We start from the raw sequence: 14,440 nt of genomic DNA on the forward strand, positions 1-14,440 counted from the left end.
AGTAATTTCCAGATTCTATTCTGCAGAAATAAAACTAGCCCAGTGGGACAGTAGATGTGCAGTATGTTTCACATTGGTTTCCTTGTATTGCATCCCACTGTGTAACTTAAACAGTGTCAAAGATTTCAAGGCATTTGTAAACCAAACCCGTAAACTCATGATGTAACAAAATCAGCATTATCTGATCTAGTCTGTTGTCTAGGAAAAAAATCTTGATTTTTGTTGTTTAGTTGTTCATGAGCTGAATGCTTTAGCATGTCTCCTATTTGCTTGGTTTCTGACTTCAATGCAGTGTTAGTACATATCCAGTCATCGCAAATTTCCCAATGTATTCCATAACATATTGAAAAAGTCAACAGAATAAGTTCTCAGGTAAATTTTTCAGAATTCTTAGATTAAAATTTAAAGTGCCCTTCAAATATTTTTGACATCTACCTTGATTACTAGTAGACTGGAAAATATTTTTATCTCATTTAACACAAGCCTGGGATAAAGGAAGTTCCATTCAAATTTACTACAGCACAAAGCTGGGAAAAAAGGTACATTAAATGTCAGTTAAAATTGACATATGAGTTCTATTCTGAATAAATAGTATAGTATTTAGTGAGAATATGTGGAAAGAATTATATCTTGCCAAGAATAATTAGCTATGCAAAATAGGATGAGGAATAACTGGCTGTTTACCAGTTCTCCATGAAAAGATCTCGTGTGTTTTGTGGGTTATAAACTGAGAATGAGTCAATAGTTTTGTGTTACAGACATAAAGGCAGACATGGGTTTGGCCCATATGTATAGTCATTTAGTCTTAAGGACACATATGTCCTGCTACTGCCATGTACTGAGATGAAATGCTGTCAAAAATGCTGTGCCCCATAACTTAAAAAACAGATAGCAAAGTGGTGTGATCAAGGAGACTGATGAAAAGTCTCAGATATAAAATACTTCCAGAGAGACTAAAAGATCTAGGATGTCAGTGAAGTAAATGGAAAAGAGTAGCAACTTACAAGTATATAAAGAAATGTTGCACCAAACAGGGGAAAAATGAGTTTCCAACAGCCATGTTGGCTCTGACAAGACTTAACCTGTGTGTACTGCACCAAGAAGGAGTTGAGTTTAACATTAGGTAATAGTCTCTTGATGTAAATGCTATGAAGCATTGAAACAGATTTCTTGGAGAGATTTGTGTTCTTTATCACTAGACAGGGGTCAGGCATTAGTGAGGTAGGGTGTGATATTTTTTTTATGGCGAGAAAAGCTTTTTAGTTCTCAGCCACAGTACAGTTTCTTTTAGTAAAAGGCTGACAAGGACAGCAAGTCATTTCTGATGGTACTTCAAAAATATTTTGATATATATATATTTTGATATATGTTTTAACTTACGTTAAACCATCTTATAGATGTATCCATTATACAATCACAGGTCAACACTTCCAGCAATGAAAGGTAGCAAGGTGGAATCTGTTATACATGAAGATCCTATATGTGCAGTAAAGCTCATAAAAAACACCAAGTAAATGCTAGATCACCTTCCATCATCCAAGGCTGTCATAAAGCACATCAAACTGGGCCACACACTTTAATTCAGCCTTTCACTGAGTTTTACAGAGTGGGAAGTCTGTGTTTCCAGGGTGTTGTACCATCTGTTGTTAGCATGTCTAGAAGACTGTGTGAAGTAGACTGAAGGCACAAGTCTAAACCTGTGTGCCTTTGATACTGAATTTTTGTATAATCTTGCAGACATCTCTAGAATTTTACCTGCTATAGAAACTGCAATTTCTCTAGTGTGAATGTGGCTCGAATTTCCTCAGGAAATAGTTATGACCATCTCAAATGTTACCCATGTTAAGATTAGCATACACTTTCCATATGGTTTTCTTCACATCATTTCATTGAAACAATAAGCTTTTTAAAAAAACCTGAAAACAGACACCAAACACAAAAAAACAATACATGCAACCAAAAATGTCCACATTTCTTTCCCTGTCAGCAGAGTGGAAAACTAAAAGAGGAGAGAATTCCTTAGGTATTAACAAGAAATTCTTTCCCGTGAGAGTGGTGAAGCACTGGAACAGGTTGCCTAGAGAAGTTGCCCCATCTCTGGACATGTTCCAGTCCAGGTTGGATGGGGCTTGGAGAACCTGGTCTTGTGGAACATGTTCCTGCCCATGGCCAGGGGAGTTTGAACTAAATGATCTTTAAGGTCTCTTCTAACCCAAACCATTTTAGGTTTCTCCTTGTTGCCTAATGTATTTATGGAAAAATATTACTCTTACAACATTGTTACAACAGAAATAGAGTGGAATGCTAGAATCTGTTCAGGCTGAGAATTCATCAAGTTGGGGAGGCTTTGACACTGCAAAAGCCAACATGGTTATCTGTTCTGACTGTTTGCCCACCACTCATTCTGTTTCAAACAGTTGTTAAATCCACTGTTCTCCTGTGTGTCATTTTAAAGTAAATTATTTTTGTTTTGCTATAAAATGCTTTGCTGCAAAGCTCAGTGGCTCAAAACATGAGATATTTGATAGACAAGAACACCTGTTTTTTTTGTCAAATTAAACCTTCTGTAGTTTCAAGATGCAGTTGAAGAGATTGCCCTTAGAATTCAAGAAATGATAATAACAGAATAAATCTGTGTTTACGACACAGTTATTTTAATATCTCTTGCTTAGAAGGGAACAAAGTATGTCAGTCCTTCATTTTTTAAATTGTTACTTCCTTTGCAATGCTGTTTGTTTGTTCTTTTTATTTTCCTTTTAGAATAATTATGTAACTGTGCTAACAAATAGTTCCAGTATACATCTTGTCAGTTGTTTCCTGTTATTTATTTAAAAGTATCAGAAAAACAAAAGAGGGCCTTCCATATCATATGTAGCTGGAATAAGTCACCAGATTTTAGGAAGTGTTACAGTTTAAGGGATTGCAGAACACTTTACAAAGACAATTAAAGGGTCATATCAACCTGCTTCACTCCCTTGGGAAGAAAGCAAGCCTAGCATTAGCTCAGTTGGTTAAAACTTGGTTGTAATAATGCCAAGGTCATGGGTTCAATCCCCTGTGTGGGCCCTTGACTTAAGAGTTGGACTCGATGATCCTTGTGGGTCCCTTCCAACTCAGAATAGTCAGTGATTCTGTGACCTGCTTTATATTATAGATTTGAGGCTGGGGGTGGGGCACTGGGGAGGAAGGAAAAGGTAAAGCACTGATTCTGGCTTGCCAATGAGTGGGGTAATTTTTATCAATGATTTTATTTAAATGTATATGATTTTCTGAGGTTACCTCTTTTCCAAAGGAAAGATGGTATTGTCTGTTAATGTCTATGTCCTAATCTTTCCATGTTTGTTGTATATCAGTTTAGTTTGAATGAACATCTACAGTAGTCATCAATGAGAAAACAATCTTATATATTAAAGCTGTTTCTAATTACTCTAGTCCTGGAAAGAAAATATTTAACATAAAGGTCTTATTGATTCATGTTTAAGGAAAACCATCTGATTAATTTCAATACTTTTTTCTCCAGCTCTAAAAATGGTAACAAATCACTAGAATGGAATTTTACCTTGGAAAAGACACATATTAAAGACAAATATTTCTAACTTTATTTTTAACCTCTTTTATAGAACAGACCTTTTATAGATACAGACATACCCAGGACTTTTGATAATGTGTTTTATATCAGTTATGTTATGTTAGAAACATTTGAGATAGAAGTAAAGTGTTGTTTATGACAGCAGGAGTAGAATAGAAGATTGGGAGGTTATGAGGAGGAGTCTTAAAAATAATGAAATTAAATGAACCTAGGTAGGAGTTGTGAAAGAGAAACAACAAATGGGAATATGTTACTGTCAAGGTTAATGGAGAACTTTATAGTAACTGAAACAAAATTAGGGATCAGAACAAAGTTAGTGGTAAGAGTAAAGTGGTCAACACAGAACCAAGGATGGAGCCTCCATTCAGATAACAATAGTCAAGAAGAGCAAGAGCGGTGGCAACTTGGGACAAAAATTAAACAGTTTTCTTTTCAATGATAGAAGAGATCTAAGCCAGGAGCAAAATTTCTCAAAATGACAAACAATGCAATATGATAATAGAAAGTGTTGACAGAATTTTTGTAATAAACTGAGAATCTCTGAAGAAGTTGGCAATGTTTGATTTTCCTTGTCCCCATTGCAGAAGGCAGTGTTTCAGTGGGTAGCTTTTTTTGGTCAGTCAATTGGTTGGTTTGCTATTATTCAGAATCAAAACAAACAAAATAAAAAGCTTACAGTTAGTTCCCCAAGAAAGAAATATAAAAAACAACTTCCTTATGGATTAAAGACTTAATTTACAAAGTCTAGGGTCTAGTAGGAAACACAAAGCAACAAAAAAAAAAAACAAAAAAAAAAACCCAAAAAAACAGATAAAAAGAAAAACAAACAAAAAAAGTAGCTTGAAGGCTATACTGCAAGAAATAATGCTCATCTTTGGACAAATAATGTTTGTCATGATGTAGTTCACTTCAGTTTTCACATTAGTCTTTCTAGGCCTTTTTCTGTGGAGTAGTTGCGTTCTGGAACACCAACTTAGTTGATATTTTGAGATATTTTTCTTGTATTTCCAGCCTATGCTAGGAATACAAGACCAAGTATTTCCATGTGATAAATGTGTCATGGCAATGGAATAACAGCTGTCTCCCTAGTGTCAAGTACAATACATAGTTTCAGTTGGTCCCTATAATGATATCCTGTATGATTCCCATCATAAAAGATATCTGTCAATATATATCATCACACTACTATATGTTAATAAAAATGACAGGAAGTGTGGTTTTCATTGGCTTGCTGACCATTGCTTCAAAAAAAAAAATCCAAAATAAGCTTTGAAGGTTAATATGGCTTTTGTGTGTTTCTTGTTTACATTACTGTCTAATGTACTTTTTAGAGCAAATACCTCAGTAAAAGTGATCCGTCTCTGTACAGCTTTTGTTAATTGAATCTAAAGGAATGTTCACAGAAATGTTCAGGTAGTTTTTGAGAGTATACATAATTTTTGAAATACAAACATGTATCAGGTTGAAAAAAATACAGAATTCTGAACATAAATATGAATTTATAGAAGACTATACTTGTGCTAAGACTCTTGGCTTCAGTATAATCATTAAACAATGATGTTACAGTAATGTGGTTTCATGTCTTAATACTGATTGGGCCCACTCAAGAATGCATCTGTGGAAGAAAAATAACTTTCCTACCTAAGAAATATTAAAAGTAAGAAGGATAAAATGGATCAAATGTTGTGTCCAATATCAACCATGCTGGCAGCTGATTGAGAGAAGTGATCAGCAATCATGAAGTCACACCTGGAATGCTGCGTTCTGGGTTTCTCAGTACAAAAGAGATGTGGACAGACTGTACAAAGTTCAGTGAAGGCTGCAAGATGAGTAAGGAACTGAAGCATCTCTCCTGTCAGGAAAGAAACAAACACCTTTAATTGTAGTTCCTCCTTTCCCTGTTGCTTCCTTCCTCAGTGATGTTATCAGGTGGTATTTCAGCCTGGTTTCTGACTGAGCCTGTACCTTCTGCAGAGATGTAGAGTTGCTGGAAATGATTTTGGGATTCACTGAGTGTGATGAAGAGTCAACAAGGAATGCAATCTTTCCTTGCTGAATGGTACACGCAAGTCCACCTAAGCAAACCCAGAAAGTAGCAGGTATATCAGTGAAACATGTACCTAGGCTTGCTTCAGATACGCATTATGCCAGCATCAACCCTAAGCTTACTTAGCAGAGCTGACCTGTGAGACAGAAGGGCTGGGTAAGTTACACCCTCTTAATAGGAACTGCAGGGACCACATACTCTCTAGACATACTGACTCCCATGCTGTCCCTTGGGCTGCTCTATTGTGCGTCATCTCTACAGTAGGTCAGTGGCTGTAAAGCCCATACTGGTCTCCAGGGAGTGCACAGAAAACCCTGATCTCTCTTACCCTGGAGAGCTCTCTTTATCTCCTTATTCTTCAAGTCATCATCATATATGTGTAATTTGACTCTTTTTCAAGGATAACTCATGTTCCTGACACATCTTTATAAACAATTATAGCTTCAAAAATGGAATGGAAAGGTCAAGGAGAGATAGGACAACTGGGGACAAAAAAATGGAGGGAAGGAGTGAGCAGACATATAATCTCCAACAACTTGAGGAGTAGTTAATAATATTGTCTTTAAGACTTGTTCATTTATTTTAAAAATATGTTTGTGGTTTCAGGAGCTAAGTATAGAAAATTGCGTAATGTCTTTTTAGGCTTTGGTGAATAAGAATGAACAAGTTAAATGAATGTAGCATGCATTTAGTTTGTTCAAATGTAATTTGTTTCATTGCAAATTTAAATCTTCCCAATATTGATTAGACTAAATATAACATGCATACTGTAAGTGCAAAGATAGGATGAGGAGGTAAGAATGAACAGAACACAGTGCACTATATCAAAGTTACTTACTCTGAGAACAAAGTTAAAGAATTTGTGGTTTGTAAAGCATATCCTTCAATATATTTGTTTCTGAAGTTCTACTTATGACTACTCAAGTTGGCTTTTATGTTTATCTACAGCATTTTTTCCGATTTTTTCCATCAGGTGCTTCATTCCCAATGCCTATGCTGCTCTCTTCACTGCTGCTCTGGTGCCATTAATGTGTTTGGTGGTGGTTTTTGTGGTGTTCATCCATGCCTACCAGGTGACTCCGCAATGGAAGGCGTACGATGATATTTTCAGAGGAAGAACAAACGCAGCAGGTATGAGTTGTTAGTTACCCCTATGCAAACAAGTAGTACTTTCAGAACAGTATGGACTATTCTCACCAGTTCAGAGAACCCCACCTGAAACCACAGTTCAATAGGTACCTACGCACTTAGTTTAAAATTAAGCCTGCTAGCAGTACCTTTGAAGTCTGTGAAACTACTTTAATGATCAAAGTTATGCAGATGCTTGACTGTCTGAGGAGGATAAAAATGTGTCAAACCTAGAACAAGAAATTAGTATCACTGGCTCTTTGATTATGTCTTGTTTAGTTAAAGAGAACAGAAGTAAAACAGAGCATTGCCTCACTTGGAGCACCATGTCCCCACACCAGGTTTTAGTTGGGGGTGCTGAACATCATGTTCCAGGGAGGGCTGGGGCTCCTCAGGGGCAGTGATTGCCTGTCTGCATCCAGCACCAGCCTGTGGTGGATCCAGGCCGTTCTCAGCCCCGTGCAATGGGCACAGCTTTGGCCCCTGTGCTTTGCAGGGCATTAGGCTGCACTGTGTGTTGGAGTGTTTGGAGTTAATGCCTCTGCTTTGATATTTCCTATGCTACTCGCAACTGAAACATGCTTGAAAGAAAAGATCTGACTTGTGCAAAACAGGAAGATTCTGTTGGCCTCCTCTGTCAGAACAATTTCAAATACAACAGTGTTCCTAAAATAAAGTGTCAGCAGTTTAGACCAATGTTGTAATAATAATAGGACAATTTGTGGGAGCTTTGAGTTTCTTTTTATCTTCATGGTATTTTTGAAAAAATTGGAGTTTTATAAACTAGTGCAAATAATTTTTTAATATTTGGGTTATAGAAAAGTATTCCTTTTTTGAGAAAATGAAAATAAATATTGAATGTTTGTAATGTGGACATATCTGCAATTGTTTATGTATTTCTTATTGACACAATGTTGGCTTGACTAAGATCTGTATGAATTTGGATAAGATTTAATGATATACTCAAGACTTTACTTGCACTTTTATTTCTCTCTAAGATGGGCTGCCTACAGCTGTCAAAAGGATGGCTTCTTTTTCAGTCTTGAATAGTACAGTTGATTTATTTATAAATAACTTTGGTTTGATATCTCTGTGAGGTAAAATGAGTTTTCTTATTAATGTGTTGGAAGTTAAGACTTGTCCCAGAGGAGTCAAACTAAAGTAAAATAGTGAGCTGAATATTGAAACAATATTCTAAATAAAGTTGTCATGCAAAATGGCAGAAAGTATTAATAGAAATTAAGTTGTCATGCAAAATGGAAGAAAGTACTAATAGAAATTATATCTACATGTCATAAAAGTATTAAATAGTAGGGTTGCAACAAAACATGGATTTAGTGTAATATTCAGAGTGTTTTCTTTCTCCAGTAGAGCCTAGAATATAAGATGGAGAATGCCAGCATCTCAGAAGAAAAGAAAAAAAATCAGGAAAAGAGATGTTCAGTAAAATCCCTTTTTCTTTTTGCCTTTTTTTAAAGTAGATTGTGACTTTTACTACTTCTGCACCTGCAAGGCAAACTGCTACCAAGGACGTTTTACAAGCCCAAATGAAATATCTCATACAGCAGGAGTGAGAGCAGGTTGGAGAGAGGCTCTTTTAGAGTAGAAAATCAGCTGCCTGCTGTGGTTTATGGTGTCTGGATTTGTATAACGGGCCCCTGTCTAGCTGTGTTTATGGTGTAGCTTCCAGAGACCAAAGCTGGTGATTTCTGTAGTTTTAACATTGCCTATAACTACATAACACAGTCCTAACTGTTAGCTAAAGGCCTTTGACTTTTGGACTGACTGTTGCTCTTCTGAAATTTGAGGTAGTGATAGTATCATGGCTAGGCTTTGCGAATGAAGATTTGGGAAGGGCACTACCCACGCTTGCTGCAAGCGTGCTGCTGGCTAAAAAGGCCGATATGGGATAGGCAGGTCCGGTCACAAAAGGCACAGCAGAACGTCTCCCTAGGTGACATTGGCAAGGAACGGTTCTTTCTGCATTGTCTTTTCTCCTCAAGACTGACTCTCTGTGCATTCTCAAAGGAAGCAGCAGCGTCGTGAATGGTGTGTCTCCATGAATCCCGATTGGAGGCCAGAGTGGACCATTGATGGCAGTCAATATGGCCAAGGCTGAGGTGTTGTTTCAGGGAGTCCTTGTATCTCTTCTTCAGGGCTCCTCTCTTGCGGCAGCCGGTGGTGAGTTCACCATAGAGCACAATCTTTGGAAGGCGGTGATCCTCCATCCTGGAGACGTGCCCTGCCCAGCGCAGCTGCGTTCTCATCAGCATGTCCTCGATACTGCTGACCCCTGCCTGTTCAAGAACAGACACATTGGTCACGTAATCACACCAGTGGATGTTTAGGATTGAACGGAGGCAGAGCTGATGGAAGCGTTCGAGAAGCCGCAGGTGGTGGCGGTAGATGACCCAGGGTTCAGACCCATATAAAAGAGTAGACAGTACAATGGCTCTGTAGACACTAATCTTTGTACTTTTCTTCAGGTGTTTATTGGACCAGACTCTTTTATGGAGTTTTCCGAAGGCTTTGTATGCCTTTGCCAGCCTGTTGTCTATCTCTTTGCCAATCTTACCGTCTGAGGAAATGATACTTCCCAGATAGGTGAACTGCTGGACTGACTTAAGCTCTGAATTGCCTATGGTGATGTGAGGATGATGGAAGACTTCTTGAGGTGTAGGTTGGTAGAGAACTTCTGTCTTCTTCAGGCTGACTTCCAGCCCAAAAAGCTCAGCAGCCTCTGCAAAGCAGGATGTTAAGTGCTGCAGAGCTGCTTCTGTGTGAGCAACGAGGGCGGCATCATCAGCAAAAAGCAGCTCATGGACAAGGTGATTCAGGGTCTTGGTGTGGGCCTTCAGTCGCCTTAGGTTGAATAGGCTTCCATTGGTATATCGGATGTAGATGCCGTTTTCTTCATCGAGGTCTGCTGTGGCTCTTTGGAGCATCATGCTGAAGAAGATTATGAATAGAGTTGGTGCCAGAGCGCAACCTTGTTTCACACCATTGGTTATTGGAAAGGGCTCAGAGAGTGCATCGCCATATCTGACTTGTCCACGCTGATCCTCATGTAGCAGGATGATCATTTTGAGGAACGTGGGGGGACATCCTAAACGTTCCAAGGTCTGCCACAGGCCTTTTCTGCTCACAGTGTCGAAAGCTTTGGTGAGTTCAATGAAGGTTACATAGAGACCTTTGCTCTGCTTCCTACACTTCTCTTGCAGTTGTCTGAGAACAAACACCATGTCTGTGGTGCTCCCATTGGCTCTGAACCCACACTGGCTGTCAGGTAGAAGATCTTCTGCAATAGTGGGTACTAATCTGTTCAGAAGTATTCTTGCAAGGATTTTACCAGCAATGGAGAGCAAAGTAATACCTCCATAATTTGAGCAGTCTGATTTTTCTCCTTTCTTCTTGTACAGGGTGATAATGACTGCATCACGAAGATCTGGTGGTAGTTCCCCTTGTTCCCAGCAACGCACAACAAGCTCGTGGAATTTGGCATGGAGTGCTTGACCTCCATGCTTCCAGATTTCAGGTGGAATTCCATCAACTCCAGCTGCCTTGCCAGGTTTCACCTGTTGTATGGCCTTGAGTATCTCTCCCATAGTAGGGGCTGCATCCAATTCATGTTTCACGGGTTGTTGTGTAATGTGCTGAATTGCTGAGCCTTGGACTACATGGTTGGAACTGAAGAGAGTCTGAAAGTGCTCAGACCATCGGTTCTGGATGGAGGTTTTATCTGTGAGAAGCATTTGACCATCTGTGCTGAGTAGGGGGCTTTGAACCTGGTGTGTGGGTCCGTACACTGCTTTCAGGGCCTCATAGAATCCTCTTTGGTCACCCAAATCTGCGCATAGTTGTGTCTTTTCTGCTAGGTTGAGCCACCATTTGTTCTGGATGTCTCAAAGTTTCTGCTGGAGCTTGCTGCATGCAAGACAAAAGGTGGCTTTTTTTATATGGCAAGATGGCTGAGCAAGGTGTGCTTGGTGAGCAGTTCTCTTCTTCCTCACGAATTCCTGGATCCCTTGATTGTTTTCATCAGACCAGTTATTGTTTTTCTTGGAGGACAACCCTAGGGACTCTTCAGAGGATTGCAGGATGCAACTTTTAATATGTTGCCAAAGCGCTTCAGGAGAGGGATTTATGGGATTATCTTTAAGTCTAGTTTGAAGGTTTCCTTGGAAGCTGTCTCTCACTGTGGCTGTTTCAAGATTGCTGACTTGGAGCCTCCTCCTTGGAATGCTGCCTCTCTTAGGTTTGGGCTTGAAGTGGAGGTTAAGTTTGCAGCGCACAAGGCGATGGTCTGTTTGACATTCGGCACTGGGCATCACTCGAGTATGACGGACATCACTGACATTTCTCTGTTGTACTAAGATATAGTCAATGAGGTGCCAGTGCTTGGATCGAGGATGCATCCAGATTGTCTTCAGGCTGTCTTTCTGTTGAAAGATAGTGTTGGTGATGGTGAGCTGCCATTCTGCACAAAACTCTAGCAGGAGGTGTCCGTTGTCGTTGCAGTTTCCAATGCCATACTTGCCCAGGACTCCTTTCCAGGCTTCAGAATTCTTCCCTACTCTCGCGTTGAAGTCACCAAGGATTATGATCTTATCATCTGCAGGAACATTTTGGGTGAGGCGGTGCAGGTCGGTGTAGAATTTTGTCTTTTTCTGCTGGGTCAGCTTGGAGAGTTGGGGCATATACACTAAAAAGAACAACATATTGCGTGTTGTGTAGAGGGAGGCGTAAGGACATAATGCGATCGGAATGACCTGTCGGCAGATTTTCAAGTTTGGAGGCAATGGAGTTACTAATCATGAGGCCAACTCCTGAAAGGTGTGTTTCGGTTTTGGGTTTGCCTGACCAGTAGAGTGTGTAGCCAGCACCATGTTCTTTAAGGCTGCCTTCCTCATGAAGACGAACTTCACTCAGAGCAGCAATGTCAATGTTGAGCCGTGAAAGTTTGTTGGCAATTAGAGCAGAACGATGCTCAGGACGTCCACTATCCCCAGTATCAAGCATGGTTCTGATGTTCCAACATGCGAGTGTTAGTTTGAGCCCCCCTTTGCAGGCAGGTGTATGCCTTTGAAATCTGTTTGGTTTTGTTTGACCGCATAGAAAATTCCGGTTGGCCGCGGTTATCCAACCGGGTGTGGAGATGAGCTTTGTTTAGGCCACCTTTGCTAGGCCCCTCTCCATGTGAAGCAAGCAGTGCTGTCCCTAGAAAAGGCTGCTTGGTCATTCAGGATGCTGCCACAAGAGACTGTCATCTCCGGGGTCAAGTCTCTAATGACCCATATCCTGAACCACCTGCATGCAGGGCTGGGTCTGCAGCTTCCAGCTGCTTCCTGTCACCTACCATTTTCGACCCTCCCCTGTCGCTACAGGGCTTTGCAATGTGGGTGAACCCTTCAAGCCTGCGCAATGGATTTTTTAGGTGAGGCACAGCGTGCGCAGAACTGGCCCCACCCTTTACTCCTAAGGTTCATCTGCCACGGCCTAGCGAGCTTGGACGGTGACAGTGAATACCTCAGAACGTAGGTTTGGTTAGAGTATCCTTCTCTTAGATGGATGGCTTTACAGGGCTAAACGAGCTCCATCTGCCCGGGTTTGGGGTTGGAGTTGTCCTTCTCCTAGGATGGTTGCCAGACGGCTAGTGAGCCCATCCTGCCCATGGACACACTTTGTCTGACCCTTCAGCTGAGACCTGTCTGGCATGGGAGACCCTACTGGCGGCACAAACCACCTCCAGCATAGCTCTCAACCTCATGAGGGCATGCAAGCTTCTCCCCCGCGACAAGGGGGTGTCCCCGGAGAAGAGTGATAGTATATTTACACTATTTTTAATGTCTTATGTGTATATTGTGCTTTTAAAGACATATTCAAAGTCAGTTTGCAGTGGTAGTATCACTTTTAAATCCTGAATCTTGTCAAAGTTCACTCAGCTGGTCCTCCTGCCACCTCAGTGGGAGGTAATTCTGCTCTTGTTATTGCAGCCATCTCAATGGATGCTATGGATACATTTTCACAGCTGCAAAGTTGCCTCCAATCAGATGCATGATGGTATCTTACTTTGGCAACATTCAGGGAGTCTTGGATCATACCTGCACCAAGTTCTGACTTACAAGACCTTACATGGTAGAGAAGTCTTTTGGTAATGTTGTCTGCTAAATTACATAGACAGTCATTATTTTACTTTTTTGTTACAACCTTGACTGTGCCAAGGTTTCTCTCCGTCTCATCTGAAACCAGAGGAGAGGTGGAGCCCATCAAGAAACAGTTATCTGTATTTACTGTCCTATGCTAAATTGTCTGTGGCTGTCATCCCTGTACTGATTTACTACCTGTTCAGTCATCCGCAACAACGAATTAAGACAAACCCCTTTCCTAGTCTCCAGCCTGTTGCTCCCCAAGCCTCTCCACCTTGAACAGTGGTTTAAGTAAGGCGGGGGGAGGGGGGGAGACGGGGGGGTGCGCAGGGGAAATCACTGCTTTAGAAAGCTGTTTTCCATCAGTTACCCATTCTAGATAAAAGGAAAAATTTCAGGAGAATGACAATGTAAATAATTCTGATATAACAAATGAAGGGAGCTGTAAACAAAAGTATTTTTAAATACACTCTTTACTTTTACTAGTTTTTGTTTTGGAAGTAATTAGATGACGGATAAAATTGCAGTGTGATACAGATGACCCCATACGGATTCTGCAATAATTCATGCAAAACATTCCTGAATATTGTCAGTAGAAGTAAAATAGCAAGGTCACTATCTTACATACTATCAGAAAAGAGAAAAAGGAGTTGGATATACAGATTTGAAAGGGAAAAAAATGGTTATCTAGCTTCTAAGCCTATGATCTTTTGGTCATTTCATAGATTGTAGGAAAAGCCTCTTAAAGTATAGCTGGTAATTCTGAAGTTCCATATTTGTGACCTCTGCTTGAAGGTTATCCCTAATGTTAATAGAAATTTAATAGTTGTAGATACATTAAAGTTTGTCTTCATTCATAGAGTATAATTATTTTTCCAAATAGATTGAATATGAAAGTGTCTAAGTTAAAGACTGACTCAATATTTTTCTTACTCTCTTTTCTCTTATTGGTGGAATACTATGAAGCTTACCCAGTGAAGAAGGTTCACACTGAATGATCCAGAATCACAGAATTGTCAAATGGTTTGGGTTGGAAGGGACCTTTAAAGATCACCTTGTTCCAACCTGCCATGGGAACGAACACTTTCCACTAGTTCAGATTGTTCCAAGCCATGTCCAATCTGGCCTTGAACAGTTCCAGAGATGGGGCAGCCACAGCTTCTTTAACACATCCTGTTCCCATGTCTTAGCACACTCATTACCAAAAAAAATTCTTCATTTTGTCCATTCTAAATTTACCCTCTTTCAATTTAGAACCATTCCCCCTTATCCTGTCTCTGCAGACCCTGGTAAATATTTAAAGCCCTTTGAATATTGAATGGCTGCAGAACCTTTTCTTCTCCAGGCTGAATATCTCTCTTGGCCTGTCTTCACAGCAGAGCTTCAGCCCTTTTGTGGTTCTCTGCTGGACCCACTCCAACATGTCCATGCCATTCCTGTTCTAGGGACCCCAGTCTTTGGCACAGTACTCAGGATGGGGTCTCACCAGTGTGGAGTAGGGAATGATAATCATCTCCCTCACCTGCTGGT

At 40.3% G+C, this 14,440-nt stretch overlaps 1 protein-coding gene across 1 annotated transcript in view; it reads left to right on the top strand.

Annotated features, from left to right (window-relative positions):
• The window catches only part of ADGRV1 (adhesion G protein-coupled receptor V1), a 273,128-nt gene that overhangs the window by 203,237 nt on the left and 55,451 nt on the right, over positions 1-14,440 (top strand). The window contains exon 87 of the mRNA XM_071580491.1: positions 6,610-6,767. Within this exon, the coding sequence (XP_071436592.1) occupies positions 6,610-6,767 (158 nt within the window). The remainder of the gene's footprint in view (positions 1-6,609; positions 6,768-14,440) is intronic.

This window comes from Pithys albifrons, chromosome Z (genome assembly GCF_047495875.1).
Source record: "Pithys albifrons albifrons isolate INPA30051 chromosome Z, PitAlb_v1, whole genome shotgun sequence".
NCBI classification, from domain to species: domain Eukaryota; kingdom Metazoa; phylum Chordata; class Aves; order Passeriformes; family Thamnophilidae; genus Pithys; species Pithys albifrons.